The sequence below is a fragment of the Gorilla gorilla genome, chromosome X, assembly GCF_029281585.2.
Source record: "Gorilla gorilla gorilla isolate KB3781 chromosome X, NHGRI_mGorGor1-v2.1_pri, whole genome shotgun sequence".
NCBI lineage: Eukaryota > Metazoa > Chordata > Mammalia > Primates > Hominidae > Gorilla > Gorilla gorilla.
This window is the reverse complement of record NC_073247.2, coordinates 131954620-131979065: the sequence shown is the minus strand read 5'-3', so window position 1 is coordinate 131979065 and position 24446 is coordinate 131954620. Positions and strand designations below refer to the sequence as shown.

At 40.9% G+C, this 24446-nt stretch overlaps 2 protein-coding genes and 1 pseudogene across 4 annotated transcripts in view; 1 reads left to right on the top strand and 2 right to left on the bottom strand.

Moving 5' to 3' along the window:
* Positions 1 to 15036, top strand: part of TMEM255A (transmembrane protein 255A) — a 52554-nt gene extending 37518 nt beyond the window's left edge. For both annotated transcript variants that reach the window (XM_019018814.3, XM_004064804.5), the window contains 2 exons: positions 5236 to 5379; positions 12634 to 15036. In XM_019018814.3, coding sequence (XP_018874359.1) covers positions 5236 to 5379; positions 12634 to 12792 — 303 coding nt within the window. In that variant the 3' untranslated portion in view covers positions 12793 to 15036. The remainder of the gene's footprint in view (positions 1 to 5235; positions 5380 to 12633) is intronic.
* LOC109024646 (prefoldin subunit 4-like) lies at positions 77 to 2829 on the bottom strand (annotated as a pseudogene).
* A 248-nt stretch (positions 15037 to 15284) lies between the features above and the next one.
* ZBTB33 (zinc finger and BTB domain containing 33) lies at positions 15285 to 23497 on the bottom strand. Of its 2 annotated transcripts, XM_019019654.3 has the most exons (3): positions 22705 to 23497; positions 20902 to 21003; positions 15285 to 20258 (listed from the first exon to the last, which is right to left on the bottom strand). In XM_019019654.3, the coding sequence occupies exon 3, from the start codon at positions 20254 to 20256 to the stop codon at positions 18238 to 18240; it is 2019 nt and encodes a 672-aa protein (XP_018875199.1). In that variant the 5' UTR covers positions 20257 to 20258; positions 20902 to 21003; positions 22705 to 23497; the 3' UTR covers positions 15285 to 18237. The 2 variants fall into 2 exon arrangements, with proteins under 2 accessions (XP_018875199.1, XP_018875198.1); XM_019019653.3 differs by lacking the exon at positions 20902 to 21003 and having other exon boundaries at positions 22705 to 23025.
* Between the last annotated feature and the right edge of the window lie 949 nt (positions 23498 to 24446).

Below are 24446 nucleotides of genomic sequence, written 5' to 3'. Positions count from 1 at the left end.
AAGTTTTTGCACATTTTTTTATTTTCCAAACAATATTCAAGATTGTTAAACAAAATTTTTAAGTATTATAAAATGTTTAATTTTCATCAGCTTTAAGGTTTATGTTACCCCCAAATTTTGTATATAACTGAAGTTTCAAATCTACTAACACTCACTGAATTGATACCACTCTGGATTCTAAGGCATCAGTTTCTTCTTACCAATTTTTCTTTGCTTCTTCTAACATTTCTTGTGTTTCATCTTGAGAATGGCTAATGAAAACATCACCAATTTGATAAGGTATCATTAAGCAGTCATCATCTGCAAGCATGATGTCATTGCAAACAACTTCTAAATTGTGGAGTTGTCTCCTTTTAACTTCTGTTTCTTCCTTCAGCTCTGTGATTCTACTCATATTCCTTGCAAATTTGTTTACCTAATGTTGATCTTCAAAAGTAGCGTTGAAATTTTCTGCAGCCTGTAAACAACAGTACTAGTAGCACCTACCTGTGGACTTGTGAGGGCTGATGTGATAACCCAGGTAAAGTGCATGTATTAGTCCATTCTCACACTGCTATAAAGAACTGCCTGGCCGGGTGCAGTGGCTCACACCTGTAATCCCAGCCCTTTAGGAGGCCGAGGTGGGCAGATCACGAGGTCAGGAGTTTGAAACTAGCCTGGCCAACATGGTGAAACGCTGTCTCTACTAAAAATACAAAAATTAGCCGGGCATGGTGGTGCATGCCTGTAATTCCAGCTACTCGGGAGGCTGAGGCAGGAGAATCACTTGAACCTGGGAGGTGGAGGTTGCAGTGAGCCGAGATTGTGCCATTGCACTCCAGCCTGGGCAATAGAGTGAGACTGCGTCTCAAAAAAAAAAAAAAACTGCCCAAGACTGGGTAATTTATAAAGAAGAGAGGTTTAATTGACTCAGCTCTGCATGACTGAGGAGGCCTCAGGAAACTTACAATCATGGCAGAAGGAGAAGCAGGCACATCTTACATGGCAACAGGTTAGAGTGCATGTGAAGGAAGCAAAGGGGGAAGAGCCCCTTATAAAACCATCAGATCTCGTGAGAACTCACTCACTATCATCAGAACAGCAGCATGGGGGAACCACCCCCATGATTCAATCACCTCCCACCAGGTCTCTCCCTCAACACCTGGGGATTACAGGGATTACAGTTCAAGAGGAGACTTGGGTGGGGACACAAATCCAAACCGTATCAGTGCATCAAGTGCGTAAAAGCCAACCTCAGTCAATGGGACCTTCAGTTTCCCATACGCTAAGGACAAGGCCTGGGCTGCAGGGTCCTCATGCTCCCCAGAGGCACCCTCAGTACTGAGAGAGGTGCCCAGAGCCCTCCATGGATTCCGGCCTGGGGACCCCCTGCCTCAACAAGCCAGGTGACTAAGCAAATGCTCAGGGCCCTAGGTGCAGACAGGGCTCCCCACGGAGCAGCTGTAAGGGCTGGGGGCCTCAGTCTTGGGCCCCACACTGAGCTTCAGAGCTGGGCACCCCCAGCATCCCACACCCTCCACTCCCCTGCTGTAGCTGAGACCTGGCCACTGACCAAGAATCCTGCCCATTTTTAAATCTGTTTTGTTGTTGTTGAGTTGTAAGAGTTCTTTATAAATAGCGGATACTAGAGCATTATCAAATATGTGATTTGCAAGTACTTCCTCCCATGCTGTGAGTTGTCTTTTCACTTTCTTGATAATGGCCTTTGAAGCACAAAAGTTTTTAATTTTGATGAAGTGTCATTTATCTATCTTTTCTTTTGTTGCTTGTGCTTTTAGTGTTATATCTAAGAATCTATTGCCAAGCTCAAGGTCATGATTTCCACATTTTTGTCTAAGAATTTTATAGTTTTAGCTGTTACATTTAGGGCTTTGAAACATTTTGATTTAATTTTTATATCTAGTATAAGTTAGGGGTTCAGTTTCATTCTTTTTCATGTGGATATCCAGTTTTCCCAGCACATCTGTTGAAGACACTGCTCTTTCCCTACTTTATGATCCTAGCAACCTTGTCAAAAATCAATTAACTGCAGATATATAGATTTGTTTCTGCGTTCTTAATTTCACTGTTATCTTTGATCTCCTGAGGAAAAAATGGGTTTGCTGATGGTCTGTCCTGATAGCGGCAATAATGGCCCCTAACCCTCTGCAAAGTGCTTTTGCACAGTTAATCTTCACTATTACTACCTTGTGAGGTAGGTATTACTGTCTCTGTTTAACAGGTGAGGAAACAGGCCAAGAGGGGTCAAGTGACTTGCCCAGAGCTGAGTAGCAGAACTGGGACTGGAGCCCAGATTTGTCAAATGCCAGAGCCTTTGCTGTTTCTATTCCATCCCAGCTGCCCCTGACTAACGTTTGGGTAGCCCTTTCTGGTTCTATGAGTGTTTTAACATATATTACCTCCTTTGTTTAGTTGATTTAATTAAAAAATTAAAAGCAAGTTTTTTCCACCTGTTGGGAGCTTCTTTGACAGTACGGAAGGAGAGCAAGGGAAGTACCGAGCATTATCAAATGTGAATCCCGGGAACTCTATCAAGGACCAGGGCAGGAAAAAAATGAAAGCAAAGATCTGGGGAGAAGATCTTTGATTCATGAGATTAGAGAACACCAGTGGGGGCACAGATAAGGATACCAAGGAGGAATCATTGCCTAGATCACTCTATTAAAATAAGACCATGGTGTAAAAAGTCCAGGAACATCATTCAGGTGAGCCTAAGTACAATCCTTGGCCTACATCCAAGTGTGGTTGGTGACTTGTGATGTGCCTCTCCCTGAGTAGAGTCCCCGGGGTCTGCAGGGAGGCCCAGGGGTGCTGGCTGATGAAAGCCATTTCCAGAGAGTGAGGACAGGAGCCGAGGGCTGTGAGCTGGCAGTCTTCAATGGAATCAGCTAGGAACCACCATTTCCAAAGTTGTGGGATCCTGAAAGGAACCCTGACAAGAGGTGCTTGGTGAAAAAGATCTTAAAGAAATGTTTGAAGAAGTGCTTGTTGACCAAAGATATGAGGATTTGAGATGAATTTTTAAAAAGTGAATATATCTTTCCATTTTCTCCTAATTGGTATCGCTGGTTTAGAGTAAACTGGAGAGGGAAAAAAAGTAGCATTCTTTCCAAAGTCCACAATCATTGTCTCAGAATAGACTCAGTTTTGTCCAGGCAAGATTGCTTTCACCATTTGCTGTGCTACCTAGTAACCTTTTGTGTTACTGGAGCTCAGAATGCTAGTGATCAATAATGGGGGGGCAGGGCGGGCATCTCACATCGTAATCCCCAGAATTCTAACAGAAATACACATACACACACACACACACAAACACACACTCCTATACGTGCACACAAATAGAAACAGGGCCCAAACTTATTGTAAAATCAGATTTATTGATTTAAAATATAACCAGACCACTATTTTGGCCCATCTCTTTTGCCCCATCTCTTTTGCCCCATCCCTGACTAAGTCTTCACTCCATTCCCCATTCCCTCTTCTTCCTTCTCTTGCTGGCTTGTCCATTTTCTCTATATCCTCTACCCCTGACTGTCTTCTCTTCAGAGACTTTCCTATACCCATTTAATCTTACTCTCATGTTTCTTCTGTGTTGCCTTCTCTAAATAGTCAACTTCCTTTCAAATATTGTCTAGACCCTTGGCCTTGCTGAACACACAAAAACTTTTATATAGTTTACATTGCATGATTGTTTCTCCACAGTTAGGCTTAATTTATTTAGATAGAAGAGCTGGTTTCATTTTGCAAGAGCTGGAGGGTGTGTTTTTAATTGACAGTATGCCAAGGGAACATGATTTCTGGTACTTCCCCAGAGACAGAATTTCTTTAAAGAATTCTGGTGGAGAGGTAAGGGCATTTCTGAGTAAAATGTAAAGCAAGCCAGCCCTTGGAATGGTCAAGATCTCAGCCCTCTTTCACACATTAAAGAGGCTGACAAACATTTATCTGGCTGTCTGTGAGCTGTATTATGACTGAGGTTTGTAGCTCTTCAAACCTCCTAGAGATGTAAACAGTAACCCACTCCAAGGAAGAGAGCAACAGAACTGTGTTGAAACTTGCTGGAAGGGAGTTTCCCCCTGCCAACACCCTAACATGGTTGCCTTTGTGACTGCCAAAGCCTGCCTACACATTTTCATCACTTGAGAGGAAGCTTCTGCTTCTCTGTTAATGTGCTGTAGCTATGTTCCAGAAGGAAGACACATTGATTTTTCAGACAGCTCTCAATTATACACATGAATGGGGAGGTATCAATGACATAGAAGATGGAAAAATCATTTACCCCACACCTTGATCCATGTGGCACAAAGCACAGTCCTACTTGGGAACTAATGAGTAGTTGTAACTTCCTTTAGCAGTGCTTTGGCTCTGATGAGAGCAGGGCCTCCATTCTGGACAAGGTTAGCTTTAACCCTTGAAGGGCTACACACACCACCATGTTGTGAAAAGGATATAAAATTATGTCTGCATCGTTTTATTTGCAAAAAAAAAAAAAAGGTGGGGGGATCAATATATTTTTCTTGGTCTTTCATGGCTTCTGTGCACTGCTAGGATTTTGCCTCTACTCTACAGGGCTGATGAGAAATCAATACCCTTCATGTCTTCAGGAGACCCCCTTAGCAAGGTTGGGATCTCTAAGAATCCTTACAACTTTTACAAATTCTTTGTGATTGAACACACTCTGTCACAGCAAGAACACTAGCTTGTTCGGCCTTGTCTATTTGATGTTTTGCATTTTGAGTCTTATTTTTTCTTTTTAATTCTTGTTTTTAAAAATCACACAAATGATTTCAACTTTTCTATAGGTTTAAATTTTTCAAGTTAAAATGTTTGGGGAAAATGACACAATACAAATTAGTTGTAAACATTTTGACATATATAGTAGAAAGTTAAGAATCCCTATATACCTCCTAATTCTACTCTGCTCCCCGGAGATAAACCACAGTTAATAGTTTGCTATGCATCCTTCCAGGTTAATTTCTTTGCATTTACAAACATACATACATGTATAATTTTGGGGGTCTTTTTTTAAAACATAAATTGGGATCATGTTATATTAATATAACATAATGGCTTTTAAAACATAAAAATATATCCTGGACAACCTTCTCTAAATAGGTCCACATCATTGTTTATCAATAGCTGCATGGTATTCCATAGTATAGATGTACTAAGTTTATTTAACCATTCTCCTAGTGATGACTGTTTATGTTGTTTCTAATTTGTGTTTTTCTACAGAACCCAACTCTCCCAGCACTGAACTGTTCTGTTGAAAACACCCATCCAACAGTTTCTTACTATGCTCATCCCCAAGTGGCATCCTACAATACCTACTACCATAGCCCTCCTCACCTGCCACCATATTCTGCTTATGACTTTCAGGTATGTTTTGGGAAAAAAAAGAACTCTCTATTACCCTTGTTCTCACTCATGCTCTCTTGTTCTCTCCCTAAATTCAATTATGGAACCTTTCCATTGTCTGCATATGTATGAGGTAGCCATGCATCTCCCTAATGGCCAGCAGCCTGTGGTTGCTAGCTTAAGGACTATGTAGGCAGGCAACGATGGCAGAGATGGGCGGGTGGAAGCTGCACAAGAGAAGAAACAGAGAGATGGAAGAAAAAGGGAGAGAGGGAGGTAGGATCAACATATCCCAAATTGCCTTAAACTACACCAAGGAGAAGATAAGCTAGTTGGGAAATGGCAGCTCATTAGTACACTACCATGGACCCCCGTGCAACAATGGCTTTTTCCATTCCTCTGATATGGGGAGAGGCCTAATCCTGCTCCTTAACACAAGGGCATTCTGAGCCACACAAGGGTTTGAATCAAACCTGTAATGAGGAAGAAGTCCCATTCTTTTTCTCCAGGCCTCCTAACTAGGACTACACAGAGCAATACACAAGAGTATTTTTATAACACCCCTCCCCCTTTTGCCCTGTTATCACGTAAGTCAGAAATAGTGTTAACAAATTTGCACTTTCCCCTTTTCCTTTTGAACTGTGACTACTAGTAGAAAACCAGAACCAAAAAAGGCACTTACTTAAAAGGAATTCATTGCATGCAGAACACTGAACTAGACACTTTGGGCAAACAAGTGAAATGGTCCTTTAGGTATGTATAATGATTATAAACCCTTGACCATAGAAGAGCAAGGTTACACTAAAATCTAGTTAATTCAAACTTTAGAGACCAAAGGAAATACCTTTTAAGGAAGGGAAACTCATAATAAATTTGCTTCTATTGATCAAGAGACCATGAATGTTCCATGGGGACATAAAAGTACAACTATCTGGGGGTACTTCCAATTAACCAGCCAGTTTGGCAATACAAAGCCCTTGGGCAACCTAATTTCAACTTCAGTTTGGCAAAATAATTGAAACTTAAAAATCTGATTAAGTTGAATAAAGTGTTGTTGTGGTTGGTTTAGATACCGTTCAGAGAGGTCTGTGGCTCCATAATGCAATAATAATACATATAGTGTGCACATGCACTTGTTCACTTTTATAAAATATAGTACTAGTTCAAAAAGGTATCCATTAACCCATTGATGCCAGAGGTTGCAAATTTTTTTGTGAAAAATCAGACCTTGGCGATGACCTTGAGCAGGAGGACATAAATAACTCCCACAAGCTTAGCGTTCCAATAATAGGACACTAGGCATAAATGGGTTAAAGCTTAGAAAATATAATGATAAAATTCGTTCTAAAGCCTACTGTGTACACAGGTAGACAACTCAGGTAACTTGTTACCCAAATAGGTGGTATAGACTGGAAAACAAAAATATGTTCAAGAAGGGCATAGATAATTTCAATAGTGACCGAGGCAACAAGGAATTCTTCAAGAGAATTCAGGGATGTTGAAGCTAAAACAAGGAAGGTCATCATTCTCTTGGGGTCCCTATAATAACAAGTCATCCTTAAATAGAGGAGCCACACATGGGTCTAGCCCAAGAGGCCTCCTCTACTTTTATATCAAAGTAAATTACATTGATTTCAGGAATTTGCACTTTATAATGAACCCTTTAAGTAGGGACAATAATACATCTGGTGATGGTTACCACAAATTATAAGATAGGAAACCTCTCTTTTGGGTATGGAGCCATCATTCCTCATTCAAATCCTACCCCAGAAATGAAAGCAAGATTGAGAATGCCAACGGTGACTTGGATTGTTGGTTTCAGTTCGATCAATGTTTACTCTGTGTTCCATGTGCCACGCATTGAGCCAGGAGCTGTGGAAATAGAAATTAAATGAGACAGTCCCTGTGTTAGTCTAGGGACTTGGGGGTGGGGGGTCAGGGGACAGTAGTGGGGACAAAAAAGTAAAGAAAACATTACCCAGAATGCTATGGAAACAGCATACCTAACCCAGAAAAGGGATCCAGATTTAGCTACCTAGTCCAAACCTATACTATGGGCTTGTAGCAGGGACTTTGGGGATTGTTAGAAGCCTCTCCTTTTTTTTTTTTTTTTGAGACAGAGTCTTGCCCTGTCGCTCAGGCTGGAGTGCAATGGCACAATCTTGGCTCACTGCAACCTCCACCTCCTGGGGTCAAGCGATTCTCCTGCCTCAGCCTCCCGAGTAGCTGGGATTACAGGTGCGTGCCACCATGCCCAGCTATTTTTTTTTGTATCTTTTGTAGAGACAGGGTTTCACCATGTTGGCCAGGCTGGTCTCGAACTCCTGACCTCGTGATTCACCCGCCTCGGCCTCCCAAAGTGCTGGGATTACAGGCATGAGCCACCGTGCCTAGCCCGCCCTTACTTTTTAATAACAGCTACTATTCACTGAGTACTTACTATGTACTAAGCATTGTGCTAAGTGCTTTACATATATCATCATTCAGTCATTTACCTCTTTAAGAGAAGTACTCTTGCAATTGCCATTTTTAAGATAAGATGACTGAATCATGGAGAGATTAAGTGACTTCACCAAAGTCACAGAGGTGGTAAGTGAAAGAGTAAGGATTTATATCTAGGGCTGACTGATTCCAGAGATTGGGTTGGGGGATTTTTGAAGTTGTGAATCTAAGCGGAGCACAGCTCTTTCCCCAGTTAATTTTGGGATATTTATACTTTCTACTGGATATTTATACTTTCTACTGGACTCATGGTCCTCAGAAAGGGTCTCTTTACTCTTTTTTATTAAATTATTAAATTGATCCTCACTGAAAAAGGATTCCCTTCCTTCATGCATTCCTCAGAGGGGAATTCAGGGGCTGCTTGGACACTTTTTATATGTCTCCCACTTCTTTCCCTAGGCTCAAGATGTCTTTAGTATTTCCTGTTTGAAGACTTTATAATTGTATAGCCTAAGTCTTGAGGGGGTAAGATTTTAAGTGATTTCTCTCTAGAACTTAAATGGCTTCATTTTAGTATTTTAGTTTAGCTTTCTTTTGCTCACCAAGTTTCATTCCCTTATAGTTTCATAGGCGAAAATACCATTCTTTACACAAGAAAGTCAGCCAGGCGCGGTGGCTCACGCCTGTAATCCCAGCATTTTGGGAGGCCAAGGCGGGCGATCACCTGAGGTCGGGAGTTTGAGACCAGCCTGACCAACACGGAGAAACCCCATCTCTACTAAAAATACAAAATTAGCTAGGCATGGTGGTGCATGCCTGTAATCACAGCTACTCAGGAGGCTGAGGCAGGAGAATCACTTGAACCCAGGAGGTGGAGGTTGTGGTGAGCCGAGATCACGCCATTGCACTCCAGCCTGGGCAACAAGAGAGAAACTCTGTCTCAAAAAAAAAAAAAAAAAAGGAAAGTCAAGAGGCCAAGAAACGTCTGCTTATATTCCCAGATAAACAAAAAGCAGTCAGCAAATGCACTCCAGATCTGACAATAAAACCACCTGAAGCACAGACCCACCCCCAAAAGGCCAGAGCTCCCTCATGCTCTTCTGATTGTAAAATGACCTAAGTTACAGCCAGAAAATGGACCTTTCTAGACTTTCTTCTGAATGACTTCCCATTTTGGTTATTTCCAAGTAGGACTATTTCTGTGACTTTGGGTTTGGTGATTTCAACTTCCTTTTGACCCTGAAGCTAATAGGAGGATGAGGAAAAAAGACTTATAATGTTTTGTTTTAACCCCTCAAAGTCATACCCTTATTGGGTAGCTGTCCAGTGAGGAAGCTTGGGAAACACTTCTTGTGGTCAGACGTGAGCAAGGATTTGGGTCTGATCAGCTGGCCCTGAGGAAGTTTTGAGTGCTGAGCTTAGAGAAACTGGATTCTTTCAAACACTGGGCTCCAGGGTGTCCTTGCTTCTCAGGAACTCCCCATACTCCAAAGCAGGAAGGATATAAGCTGAGACTACCTTTGCCTCCTTGCTCATCTATCCAACATTCATTTCTCTTGTCCTTTGCACTATTTCCCCACCACCCCTTCAGCTTTAGCCAAGTAGTCCAAAATCTGTAGGGTACAAAGCATCAGTTTTTACTTCTACTGGGAAATTAAACCCAGCTATTTATAAACCCCTCAAGGTTCCCAGCAATATTTCCCAGTCTGGCATACTGGGCCAGTACCCCTACTTTACTCTAACCATGGAATGGTCCCTTTCCTATCCATTTAGTGACCAGCCAAGTTTAAGCTTAAAACGAAAGTCTCAACCTATGCAATTCAAAAGTGCCTCTATTTTTCCTCTTTATTAAATCACGAGGGTACACTAGGTTTCACCCTAGCCACTAAAAGTTACTCATTATAAATTGGGCCCATTTATTAAAAGGATTGCTTTGATCCTAGGAGGGTACAGTTTATGGCACAGGTTGCTGAGAGCCTTAGAAGGCTGTTGTTGCTATCACTCAACTTTTTCTTCCCCCCGCCACCCGCCCGCCACCCCGCTGTCAAGTCTTTCCTTTCTTCCCCTCCCTTCCCTTGTTCCTGACTCATCCTTTTTTTTTCCTCTTTCTTTTACCCACTCTTCTCTCCATCTCCCTAGCCTTTGCTTCCAGGGGCAGAACAGAGAGGGAATGCACAATACCGACAGATGCTGGATCTTACCCTTGGGACACAGTGTCTTTAACTAGTAATTGTCACCAGCCAGTTCCTGGGCTCTTTGTGAAGTCACTGTCCCACAAGGCTCCTGGAGAGAAGCATGCCTTGACGGAAATGCGCATTGATCTTGAAGGGTGTGGGTCAGCCATCAGGCAGGCAGGAGGCAGGCTAAGGTGGAAGAGGAAAGCCATCTGTGTCCCTGAAAGGGTGGTGCTCCTCTTTGAGCACCATCAGCCTGTTGGCCACCCCAGCCTCTAAGAAGCTGCTCAGGAAGCTGGAGCTGACTAGGCCCAGCAGTAGGCTATTTAGATGCTCTTTGTGCTTGGTGGTGCACAAGGATTCAAAGTTCTGTTCTCCTGAGCTGCCCACAGCATTATTAAAGTCACACTCTCAGGCAGGAACCAGAATACACCAGGCCAACTCCCTGGCTGCGACAAAGCCAAATCTTTCCCAAGGTGCCTGCCTGTTGCTAGGAAACTATGCACTGGTACTATGGGCCTTTTCCCCCGCTAAACCCCAAGGGTGTGTGGACTGCAGCCAGTTAGCTCCCTAGCTCTGCCAGGAACCCTTCAGTTTTATCCTTAAGACTCCCAGCATCCTCAAAGGGAAGTGAGAATCATGACTCCCTCCCCCCATACTTCTCAAACACAAAACTGAGAAGTGAAAACCCAAGGGCCGTTGTACCACCCCCTTTTATTATCAAAGTGTACAACTGCCACCCACAGCAGCTGCTGCCCACAGAAGCCTTTTAATGCCTCTCAGGACAGAACTGCCTTTAGCTTCACTTCAGGAAACTTGCCTCTCCCTTCTGTGGCTGGGAACACCTAAAACTGGCCTGCTGCCTCTCATGTCATCTCTGTAGTGGGATTTAGAGAGGCAGTGAGTGCCATATGCCCAGGCACAGAGATTCTTTGCCCTGGTGGGTCTTTGTTCCCCTCTCTGGTTAAGAGGAGAGAGTTCTTAGTTGAGGAAAGCAACAGAACAGGAGGGAGGGAGAGGAGGAGGAAGGGAGAGTTTGAAGGGTGCAAGATGGAAAATCAGGAAATCACTATACCGATGTTTTTAACAAAGGGTATCTTCTTGGAGGGAGGAGGAAAATTAAGTTTTTAAGAAGGAATCTAGATTGTCTTGAGTCCACTGCCTCAGGTTGTTTTGCCTTTAAGGGCTCTCCAGGTTCTACGACCCTGCCATTTCTTTGGAGTGAAATAATGGATGGGATTTGGGAGGCAGGGGATGATGGCAGCTAGCAACTCTTCTCAGTCTTAACATTATGTGGTAAGGAAGATTTTTCTGTGTCTCAAGCAAGGCTTAGAAATCTGGACATAGGTTTTATTTATTTATTTATTTATTTATTTTCAAGACGGAGTCTCACTCTGTCACCCAAGCTGGAGTGCAGTGGCGTGATCTGAGCTCACTGGAACCTCTGCCTCCCAGGTTCAAGCGATTCTCGTGACTCAGCCTCCTGAGTAGCCGGGATTACAGGCACCCACCACCACTCCCAGCTAATTTTTGTATTTTTAGTAGAGATGGGGTTTCGCCATGTTGGCCAGGCTGGTCTCAAACTCCTGACCTCAGGTGATCCACCCACCTCAGCCTCCTACAGTGCTGGGATTACAGGCGTTAGCCACCGCGCCCGGCCTAGATTTTATTTTTTAAAAGCATGCCAAGTTCATCTACTATGCTCCTGAAGTTGTATTCACTCATTCAAGATTTATTGAGCACCTATTACTTGGCAAGTATTGTTCTGAGCTCTGGAGGATACAGCAACAAACACAACAGGCCAACTCTCCTTCAGCAGGGAAATCACTAGAGTCAAGGATATACATGGGCCAGGGAGAGAAAGGGGCAAATGACTCCTGCCAATTCACTGCATATTTTAAAAAATTCATTTCCATTCCTTTCCCAAAGACTAACAACCTTTCCCAAAGTAAGACAACACAAAGTAAAACTGAATACTCAGTGTCTCTGCAACCTGACATATTGCTCCTCATTCTCACCTCCATGCCTTTGTTACTCTTTGCTCTCCAACCTACTCTGCACTTGGGGATGAGGGGGCAGCAGTTAAGATGGAGTAGAAAATGTTGGACTTGGAGTCAGAAGACTCCAGATCCAAGCAAGCTATTTAACCTCTCTGACCTTAGTTTCTTGTCTATGAGAGGGGCTCCTGACCACTGTACTACCTCTCTGTGATATACTCTTTTAGTAAAGACTTTCCCAGGGATCACTGGCTTAACATCATTAAATGTTCTCAAGGCCAAAAATTACCTTTTGAAGACTAGTTGGGACATTGTTGCCATAGCTTAAGGAAGAGGTATTGGAGGCTTGAGTTATAAATGTAAAAAAGGTAGTGATGGATTCAAGAGACAACACAGAAGTAGAAGCAACAGGATTTGGCAATTGATTGGATGTGGGCTGCAAGGGGTTGCAGAGGAGGATTCCCTATTTCTGCAGGTGGCTTGTAGCTTGAGTGACTGAGAGAACCACCTGTTCCAGGCTCATTAACTCTGTGAGGTTTGGGAGCTCTCTGTTCTTCCAAATAGAAAAAAAGCTTTGGCCCATATTCATTTTTAAATAGTAATGACTGTTCAGGGAATTGCAAACTCACTGCCTAAACTAACGTTTTCTTTTTATCACACAGCATTCCGGTGTCTTTCCATCCTCCCCTCCCTCTGGACTTTCTGACGAGCCCCAGTCTGCCTCTCCCTCACCCAGCTACATGTGGTCCTCAAGTGCACCGCCCCGTTACTCTCCACCCTACTATCCACCTTTTGAAAAGCCACCACCTTACAGTCCCTAAAGAGGAATGCCTGCTGGCTATTGAGATTATTGTGGCTTTTGTATTTCTGCTTCAGTGGAAGTGTGTAGGGTACAAAATTTAAAGTGTGACTCTTACGCATAAAGTTTTACAATGGCCTGCCAGGCTAGGGAAAGATAGGGACGAAGCTTATTCATTATTAGTGCAGAGCAGGGGTGGTCAGGCTGAACCCAGCACAGAAGGGCAGCTCACACTCTCTAAGCAAGGCTGGGGAGCCAGCCCAGCAAGAAGCTTGTTTGGACTTGCATTACCCTATGCTCCACCTCTGTATTCAGCAGAAGTGTGGTTGCCATCTTTTTCACTTTATGTAAAGGAGTGTTGCCCTCGGGCCCTTGGCAGATTGCCACCCCAGCACCTAGGTTGAAGCACCTGGCTTATAGGCCCTATCTTTCCCTACCCCTAAAGTCAGTCCCTAAGGACAATTTCCCAGCTGATGGGGCTACACAGTAGTTCCAATACAGAGAGTTCTGGCTAAGATTTTGTTTGCTTGTGTCTGGATGTTGAAAAAGGCTGCCCGTATCTCTTACTCCTTCCTTCTCTGTGAGTATTGTAAAAATGGCTGTTGTGATCACTCAGCTCAGCTTTTGTTATTGGTACCTCCTAAAGGGAAAAGTGCAATATTCTTGCATCTTGAGTAGTGGGGAACAGGATGTATTGTTCCGGAAACACTGAAATACACAGCAACATGTGAGATGTTTTAAGTAGATCACTTAGGAGACAGTGGTTCTACTACATGTTGCATTATTACAAAATACATTTGCTACAGGAGATATAAATCTTATGGTTGTAATTCAGAGTTTAAAAATGTTATAAATTAGGTTCTTGGGTCGTGATATGAATTGTTACTGATCTTTGTGACTATTTAATCTTCAAATATTGTGCTTAACCCCAGCAATCCGCACGTATCCTGCACCCCACCCCAAAAGACTCATCTATATTTTAATGCCACTGGTCTTATCGGTCCTTTTGTCTGTTGAGACCAGTCATGACAGCATTCAAGATTATGAAAGTGTTACAATGCCACTTCAAGTCTGCAAAACCTCAAACGTAGCCAACTTGACAGATATTTAAGTGTTACGGCAGATTTAAAATCCATCTGGCACACCATGGTAGGTATTTGTACAGTTCTTTTAATTACACATAGCTTTAAACCATCAACCTGATGAGTTTAAAACTTTTGCACCCATGCCTTCACTTCAGAATGAACACCTTCATTGTGATCTTATGTTAACCTGAGAATTGATTTAAAGGAAGATTGATAATCCTATACTTTATAACGTAAATATACAGGGGCTACAGGAGGGTACCTAATTAGACAGTTCTCCAAACACAGAACACACACTGGAAAATTTTCCGGCCAATTTTGCTACCTCCCAACTTGATGGATTAGAGGTAGCACAAATGCTGGTGCTCCCATCTACCTTGTAGACACTTAGCCATCAAGAATCAAGGCACAAGAAGTGCACTCTCTCATTATTAACAGTAAATGTTTGCAAGATATTCAGTTTAACTTTCAGCATCATGAATGTTCTTATCCAGATTTTGAATCCGAAAAACTATAATCCTTTTATGTTATACAAAATTACTATGATTTTTTACAGTTCTGAGCATATTAAAATTCTACTGGATTTCAAAAAGAGACTAATACCCAACTGACTAATTAAACAAATATCAACTTGTAATTGATATTTGAGTTACATTGAGTAACTCAATGAATTTTTTTGCCATTTACATTTGACCGTTGGCTTTAGTGAATGTCCATATTTAATTTTTTAAGGCACCATTACAGTTTATCCTACATTTATCACACTTCTTAAAGTGTTAAGATTCTATGGCTCATTTCTATGTATTTTTCTTACTTTACAAAATAACCTGAAACAGTATAGATTTTGTAACACTTAATTTGAGCAGCTTTTTTATTACATTGAATTATATAAAGTGCATGTTACCTTAGAAAAATTAATATTTGCTGCTTTACTCTTTTGCAAAACATTTGCTGTAATGAATGGATTTGTATTTCCAATATGTATCTTGACTGCATTTTGTAATATTTACTGCTTTATTCCTAATTCTGCTTTAAAGTACTGAACTGGGCATGAAACATTAAAATATTAATCCAGAAACTATATAAACTGGATGTTGCTTAAAATCTGTATCACTGCCATGTTGAAAACTCAGACTGCTTTTGTGATGTTTCAAATGAATAAAACTATCCTCCCCTCCTTATCCACTTGTGTCAAGGTAGCTATAAAAGTACAGCAAACGCTCTAAAGCAACTGACAGCAGCTGACTCACTTTTGACTATTAGGGTTCATAAAAGGGGACATTTTTAACCAACATATAAAACCTAGTGGGAAATTTTGCCGTGCTGTCATCAGAAATACAGCCCCAGTCTCCTGCTATAAAAATTGAAAAACAATATAAAAACCCATATAATTTCTGAAAGACAATCTTGTAAAACACGCACTCAAACATCAGAATTAAATCATTTTATTTTTGCCACAAGAAGCTCTAAGAACTAGTATCAGGCCATGGTTAATGAAAAGTAGAACTTAAAGTCATGACAGGGAAGATTGTACAAGTGTGAACATTACAGTACTCGGAGGAATGAACAAGGTTTCATATAGTTGACCAGCCAGAAAGCCAGTGCTGTTAAGTTAGCATTTAATTCTTTAGAATATGCATGCCTTGACAATACAAAATACCTTGATCAGTGTTTACCATTTTTTTATCTTTTTGGTACAATGGGGAAAAATGCGGCATTATTTCTTCATAGTGGTTGTGTGTGGGGGATCGTTACCACCAAAATCATAATAATCATTTAAAGTATATTTTAAAGTTAGTCCTGCAAGATTGTTATGGCATTTTTAAATTTCTGTAGTTTAAGCATTTTCATTTTGTCATATCGTTTAACAAATTACTATTTCAAGTAGTTCCTATCCAGAATATTTACAGGTAATTTAGCATAGGAGCAAATTTGAAGCTAACTTCAAACAAGAAAAGGAAGTTCAATAGCCAGAGAGCTAAGTATAAGATAAAAAAACCATATGGTAATTTTAAACAGCATCTTGCTACAGATTTCCAATCCAATAAATACCAGGAATGAAGGACTTTTGCCCCAAAGAAGTATTTCACATGAATTCTGAACTTTGGATATGGAAACTTATAGAAAAACTGAAGACCCTGAGACACATGCAAGTAAGAGTCTTCTGGCAAAAATACAATTTAATTTTCCAGTTTCTCTCCTCCCAAAAAACTCCAGAAGACACCTTTAGTAGGCACAGAGTTTAAATGTCATATTCAGAATTTACAGAGCACAGCAGCAGCAGCAAATAATTACATCCCTATTATTCAGTATGGATAGTTTTCCAGTATAGAATTAGTTCCTGGTTTGTCATAATAGACTTGTAGAATCTGCCAAGTTTTATTATGACAAACTAATTGACCTAGCAGTTGAGTCTGAAAGATCTGGAAGCTCTGCCGGCATCCGTATCATTCACATTGGTAGAAGTAATTATGTCTAACTGGTGAAATAGCATTAATGAAACTCAAATTTTCACTGAGTACATTTCAGAGTGCACACTATAGTCAAAGAGTAATGTTATTAATATCTACACAAAAAAGAAACAGATATGGTGATTCCAGAGATCACAGAGTCTTAAGTTATAAGGTAATTTCAAATTTCCCAGGGGTTAGTTTACAAATGGTTTGAAGGTCTAGACTTATAGAACAGAAAACAGATAAATGCACATCACTCTACCTCTTGGCAAGCAAAGGATTTTTTTTCTTGTATTATTGCATGAACTGATGCCTGATACCCTCAGCTACCAACTTAAGAAACACTGAAACCACTACCTTCAAATCCAGCTTACCATCAGAAGAACGATGTATACATGAGAAATTATGATTAAAGCTTTAAGTTCAAAGTCAAGAAATAGACTATATTTTAAAATACATGGTAAGGAGAAAGAAAATATCTATGTTGGACTAAGAAATACTTAAGCAAGGTTACAAATGACTAATAACTATGCACAACAATCTTTTCCAGTATCAATTTTTTCCTTTGCAAAAAAAAAAAATCATTTACAGACGTTCAACAATTCTGTTATAAATGCTAGGCTATATGTATGTTCCAACCTGTTTTCTTTTAGTACTAGCACAGTTTAGTACTAGCACTTCAGTAAGTGTTAACTTTATTTTCTAAGTGTTTAAATATGTGTCATTTTTAAAAGTGGTATTTATTGTTGTCAAGAAAAATGGGAACTGACAAGCCTATATAACATTCCTTATGTAGTTTCTGATTACTATAATATTGCAGCAATTTGCAGATGGAATAAAACTTATTTTAGAAGGGGTAAAAACCTAACGAATCTTGCCGAAAGGAAAATACTAGATCACTGATTCAACTATTTCAAATAAAGACTTCCTATTGGAGATTCTACGCAATATGAACATTTAAAAATATATGCCAGTAGCCTCCCACCCAAAATATGTAAAGTCTCACCCATGGAATCTATCATTTACAAGGATTTATACATAAAGATTCATTTGGTGGCTTTCAGATTCAAAATTTGAAAATTTTCATGGGAATATTTTTAACCTTAAGAAGCAAGAAGGAAATCTTCATTCCATTCTCTACTATGTGGTAGCCAGAGAATTAAAAATACATGCAACAGAACTTTTCATCTCCTCCTATCTGCCATTACAGAGACTTTTTTCATTAGTTTTTTGCCCCCAGAGACCACACTGCAAAGGTATAAAGTGGTCTAGCCACCAAAGTCTTTTACAGACTATGGCAATGAAAGCCAGGATTAATTCTAATTAGCTAAATCTAATTTGTTCTTCAGATGAGAGACTTGTCTGCATGGCTATTTTCATAGAGGGAGGGTAGCAGGAGGTTGCTGTCCGCTTGGACTAGCAGATTACACAACCCAAGTACAGACTTATTCTGACATTTTCCAGAACAACTCTAAAACTTATTTACTCTTTATGCCATATACAAGACAAAACACACATTTATTGTCTCAATGTTAAGAAAATTGAGAATTCAGCAGTAAAGTGCTAACATGGAAGGGGAAAGCTGTAAGATGTACTAGGGTATGCTAATAACTCCAGTTATTTTCAAAGAACATTCAGACTGCTTCAAATTCTATTCAGGAAACTATCTCTCCAAGCTTTTAATTTTTGCCTCTTTTAAATGAGCTGAAAACTAACTATATAAACAGATACTTGCGGAGGGGGTCTCACCTCTACTCAAAACTTTCAGGAAAATTTGCTTCTAAAAATTATCAACAAAAATCCCACTACACTTCCTTCAGATAATGTGGCAGATCAAATTAACTTGTTCGCACCTTAATTTGTTTTACAGATCTTCTGAAACCCCTGCCCCATCATCCAAAACAAAACTTTCTAGTATTTCAAAGGAGTTTAGTAAGACTCTGGTATTATAAATTCAAACTCAGTACTGCCATCTGTTACATTTTGTTTAAAAATTGAATCATTTTCCTGCTGAATAAAAATATCTTCCCAGGTCATTGGCTTGTTCTGAGTAGATGTAGTGGTCCCTACTGGAGGTTCTTTTCCAGTGTCAACCTTATACCCAATACCATCATCCTTCATTGCAGGAATAGTGCTTGATCTATCGGAAAGATATGCATATTGTCTGATTTGTAAAGACCTGCATGGATGTAAACGATAAAGCTTTGAGTCCCCAGAAGGATCTTGACTATGAACTGACTTTATATGTGAAGACATAAACTGATAGTTGATGAAAGATTTGCCACAGGCCAAACACTGATACCTTCGCTCCCCTGTGTGATGAATTTCATGCTTTGTGCGATATTCTGCAAGAGGAAATACCTTCTCACAGTAACGGCACGGATACTTCTTCTCCCAAGAATGAATGTTAAAATGTCTCCGCAAGCTTGTCAGACAGACATATGACCTTTTGCATACAATACAGATATAATAGACCCTTCCATCTACTATTAACTCATAGTGATCATCATGTTTTACTTTCATACGTTTGTTTGCCATCTCGCTGCCAGACGTTTTTGCTATTTCATTCTCAAGTCTGGCCTCCCCTTCATCAGGGTCATCTTTGACAGGGATCACTATATCATAAGTATCTTCACCGATATTTGCATAAACCTTGCAACCAGTCGATAAGCCTTCAATTTCAGTAGCTGTATCTAAAGTAATGATCTTCTGACCCTCCATTAGATGTTTTGATCCTAAGCCTGGATCATTAGTATTTCTAGTAATTATATCTGAAATTTTTAAGGAATTGGAAAGTGGTTCTTGAAGAAGTGTAGGAATCTGCATCTTCTGTATTAATGATCCATCAAAACTGGTATTTTGGGAGGTATCAGCCTGTGGGACCAAAGATGTATTACTGACGGCCGAGTCAGGACTGGAGCTAATAGTGTCATCATCATCATCTATTATTTCCTCCTCCTCCTCTTCATTGGCCTTGTTTCCTGTTAAAATAGCACTGTTTGGTGTCTGCTGATTCTGCACAAGTAAATTGATTGAAGAGGGCATATGATTTGGAAGTGAAGAACTGACATTTGGTGGTGTAGAAAGTGGTGTCTGATTTAACAAAATAATATTGGGAGTCAGATGTGTTGGAGCTGAAGATACCAACAATTTTTCACTTCCTTGTGTTTGGCTCAGAGTTGCCTGATTCACAGGAGTAGGAAGTTTCTGAGTAGGTGTGATATTTGTTAAAGGGGGCGAGTTATTGCTAGCACTAGGTGCAACATCTGAAATAGCAACAGGGCCTGGGTTAGATTGGACCTGTGCCACTGTGTTATTACTCGGCAAAGTCTCCTTTGTGGGCAGAATCTCGGAGCAAAAAATGACATCATCATCATCATCATCAGAATCGGTAACAATGATCTTTTTCATTTCATAATCTTCGGCAGATAATGAAAAAGACTCTGTTATAATAGGCATTATAGTAGCCCCATTATCTTGGGCTTCATCTTTTGATTTCTGTATTACAAGGTTCTTGTCACCAGAATCAGGAGGTAAAGTTTCAGTATTACCATCCTGCGCTGTACCTGAGATGCTTTTAACCTGTGACAATGGGACACCAAGCTCTGCTATAAATTTCACTCCTAATAACTGCCCTGATTTAATTAACTCATCAAGCAAATCTGATCTAACACGAACAATTTTAGAACTATAGATATAATTGAGAATTTCTGCAAAGATCTCTGCTCTTATAAAGCTCAGTTCAACAACTTGCCCAGCAACAGAGAAGAGCTGATGGAAGTAGGTACTAGAAGCTGAAAGAATATTCTTGTGAGCCCGGAATTTTCGGTCTTCCACAATAACGGTAACATCACAGAAGAGTCCATGGCCACGTTGCTCATTCAAGGAGTTCAGCAGACTGCCAGAGTACTGAATGTCTGTAGCAGAAATCAGTTTTCTACTCTCCATGCCTTTAAGAGAAAGAGAGGAGGGGATGGGAGAGGATTAGAGAGAAAAAACAAAAGTACTTATTTAGAATTTAAGCCGTAGCATCATTAAATAGTTTATTCAAGTTTTAACCAAAGTTCAGCATAATTTTTTGGCTTTTACAGAAATTGTTCATACAGGTTGGCTTTTGGAACAAGTGTCCAATTTCATGGCTTGCTCCTGAGTTGAGCAAGTTTTACATTGTTACAGAGATTTGAACAGTAATCTCCATAGTCACCTTCTTTTGAATATTAGATACATGCACCTCCACTAAGTGATCTTTAAAGATTAGAATTAATTTTCTTAGTCCCAATTTTGGGTTTTCTTTCCAAGAAGAGGTAAGAGTTGACTTTTAACTGTCAAAATTAAGGAAAATCATCATGAACACACAGAAGTTATTTCGTCTGTAAATGATTTAAATGTCAGAAAAGCTCAGCGCATGCAATACTGTGTCTGAAATACATACTCTTAATTTCAACTAATCTTTAAGAATATATGCAGAATCTACACCCTGGAGCCAATGACATTTATAAACACTGACAATTATTACCTCCCAACGTCCCATTATTTTTCTGTTATTTAAATTGGGGTGCCTCATCTTGATAAACTATTAAACATCTTTCTTACCCTTTCCTCTTTCTTCATCCCCTTGTCCCTTCCCCTCATCTCTCCATCTTTACAATTTCCAGAGGTGGAATGTTAAACAGTGCCAAGTGAAGTCAACAGACACTATCATGAAAAAATATGACAAAGGAAAAGGAAAGTTTACCATTTCTAAATGCCCACTTCCAAGAAAACACGAAACATTTTATTTTTGTTGGTAAAGAATCATGTGCATTGGTATGAGAATTTTTTCCACACCAAATGAGTTAGTGAAAATGAAAACATTAACTTATTGGAATAGACTACTCTAGAAAAAGGGGATGATGTCAGTAGAATGCATTGTTGTGTAGCACTAGCAAAACATCATTTTTTGCACTTTGCAGAAGATATTTCCAGTAACAAAGAGGCCAGAGTTTAAAAAAACCCATATATTAAAAATATATAATATCCATACATATTATATATGGATATATTTTAATATATGGATATTATATATTAACAATTAGTTGACAAGTACTTTTAGTGAAGAAATATTTTATTAATATTCTCTCCCTTTGAAGTTACCAAAAGGGTGTCGATGTCACAATGCTTAAGTTATATATAGGTGGAGGGCAGTTCTGTCTCAAATACCTTCTAAATTTTTCAAAATGATACCTTAAGAACAAACAGCAAGCAAAAAGTCTAAAAATCAAAGATTTAAAACATTATTAGAAGGTGTTGCATGTTAACAGTACCAAGGAATTCCAGGTTACCATAAAGGCATTCATCATCAGAAAGGGTGACCTTTGGACAGTTTGCCAAAAACCAGGGCTTCCGAAATACGGGCATTTCGACAGAAGTCGATATTAAGTGGAAAGACAGGTTTTCTGAAAACGGCACGCAATTTTTGTCATTTGCTCCCGGGTTCTTCCAATATGGGAATGCGTCAAATGTACGTGTCCAGGTGACACTGGGACTCGGTTTCGTTTCGTTTATGTGTCCCCCTCCTCCCACTCAGGGTGGCCCCAGAGACAGCACAAGTCGGTCTGAACCCACTCCGAAGATCTGCGATTCGACTGTGGAAAAGCCATTCCACATCACTGTGAAACCCTTGACCGAGGGCCAGTTCGGAGGAGCTGGTGACGGTGGAAAGAGATAAAAGCCATCCGCGAGGGAGTGAAACAAACCGACACGCGGCTCCCTGCGGCAGCTGAACCTCATCTCCCTTCCTCCACCTCCCTCTTCCCCATATGGACCCTGCCAGCTGCAACCGAGGTTTTTAACCCCAATTCACGTGCAAAGCAAGCTTCTTGCAAATACAGACGGAGGTACAAACAGCAGAGTGAGGGCGGGAGGAATATGGGGTACCAGGGAAAGTAGAAGGTGGCGAACGGCAGGGTGGGGTGTTGGTGGGGGGGTGGGGGGAATGAAGCGAAGCAGGCGGCATTGTTGTGCCCCGGGAAGGGGACGGAAGGGGAGGATGGGCCTGGCAGAAAAGCTCTAAATCAAAGTAGGGGCTAGGGGAGTAAAAGAGGCACAAAAAAAGCAGGGAGACGGGCGAGGGAAAAGCCAAGTGGGTCTCTGTGATGGATTCCCCAAGCCCCGGGGCCTACCCAGGGCACCGGCAGCCCCTCGGCCCCTAACGGCGAAGGGGACCGCACCGCGGCCCTCGCGGCTCGTCCCCTCCTTCACTCCCCGGCCCACACAAAGAAAGAGCCGGAGGAGCCGAGCCTCCGACTCTGCCGCTTCCTGGTTCAAGTGAGGCGAATGCAAACGCAGGCGCGGCCCAGGGACGGAGAAGGCAAGCGCGCTCCTTCGCCCCCTCCCTGATTGGGGCCGGGTCCTCACCTGCTTCCCGGCGCCGCCGCTTCTCCTCCTCCGGACGCGCGGAAGGCTGGGAGTCCCCCAACAAGAAGAAGCCGCACTCCCCAGCGATTCTGCCCCTTCTTTAAACGTCGCTCCAGTCTGGGTCGACGTCGACGCGGCCGCCGCCTCCTACCGCCAACGCTGCTACAGCTGCCCCACGCCGCCGACAGAGGGCACAGCGCGGGGGCGAAGCGCTGAAGCCAAAGGCGCCCTCCTCTTCCGAGCGCAGGCCGGGGTGGTCCGGAAGGGCCCGAGCTTGAGGCGGCTCCACTTCGGCGCCGTGCTCTGCCTTCGGTTCTTTCCGCAAGGGGGCGGAGGAAGACTGGGAAGCTCTTGTGTGTTCGGCTCTTTCCGGAGGGCTAAAGGGTGGGGAAAAAAGGAAAGGGAAAGATCGGGTAAGACAGTCGCAAGCAATTGGATGGAAGGGAAGCGAGTCGTTTTCATCGAAATTCAATGTGAACTTCTAGGGCATACAAACTTTTAGAGACTATACAGGTTTCATTTATTTTGCAAGTTTGAATCTGCTCTATTAGACTGTTTGCTAGATGATAAACCATCTTGAAATATAATCAAAATACATACAATCAAATATAAATTCACAACTTCTTATGGTAATTCGAGTTCTGGGATAACAAGAGAGCAACTACATTACAGTAACTACTTTTAAGAAAGAAATTTAGTGTTTGGACAACTATCTTCTTAATTGAATACTAAATGGTGCAGTACTATGTTAATTCCCTCATTCCAACTAGCATTTACTGACCCCCTGCTTGATCTGTAGCAAAAACCCTATGTTAGGCTCTCGGGAATACAAAAATGAATAACCCAAAGGTCTCTACCTCTTTAGGGAGCTCAGTAGGTAGGTACACAAACATGGACAAAAATATTTGTACAAGGTGTAGAAGCAGAGAGAAGAGAATAGCAAATTGAATGCTGTCATTTGACCTGTATCTTGAAAGATTAATAATATTAACACTTGCATTTTTAATTTTTTATTGTTACTATTTTAATTTTTTATTGTTACTATTTCCATAACATTTCGTCTTCAGAGGGCTTTAGTGTCTGACACATAGTATGTGTTCAGTGATTGTTTAATGACCGAAAAAATACACTGTGAGTTACATAATTTTTTAAAATCCTCTGGTAATACCCTTCCAACTGAGTACCATAATGAATGAAGCAACAGGATGGGTGTTTGGAGAGCAAAATGTTTCCCTTTTAGGCTGGTTATTGATCATATTCAACTAAGGAACCAAATAGTAACTTTTTTTCTGCCATAATTAAGGCCATTCACTACCTTCATTATCTTTTTAAAAAGATATATGTAGGATAATACTGCATTCATTTCCAAAATCTTAAATTTGTACCTATTAATACCTTGCAGTGGAATTCCTGTGCTTCTTTCCTAAAAAATCTTGCTGAAAATGTCCATCAGGATATTAGACTGAAAACAGATGTAACTATATCTAATTTTCTCTGACAGGAAATCAGACATGGATGTCATCATCTCATCTACCTATCCCTAATCTATTCTTCATCCTCCTCAATAAAGTAAAGCCACATGGTATAATAAAACATCAAAGTGGTATAATATAGCTGTATTTCCCATGGAAATATGCAATTCCTTAAGCTCTTCTCCAAGATTTTGTATTGTGGGAAAACAAACTATGTGGGAATTATTGCATTATTGATTTTTGATTAGGACTTAGCATTATGAAAGTTTC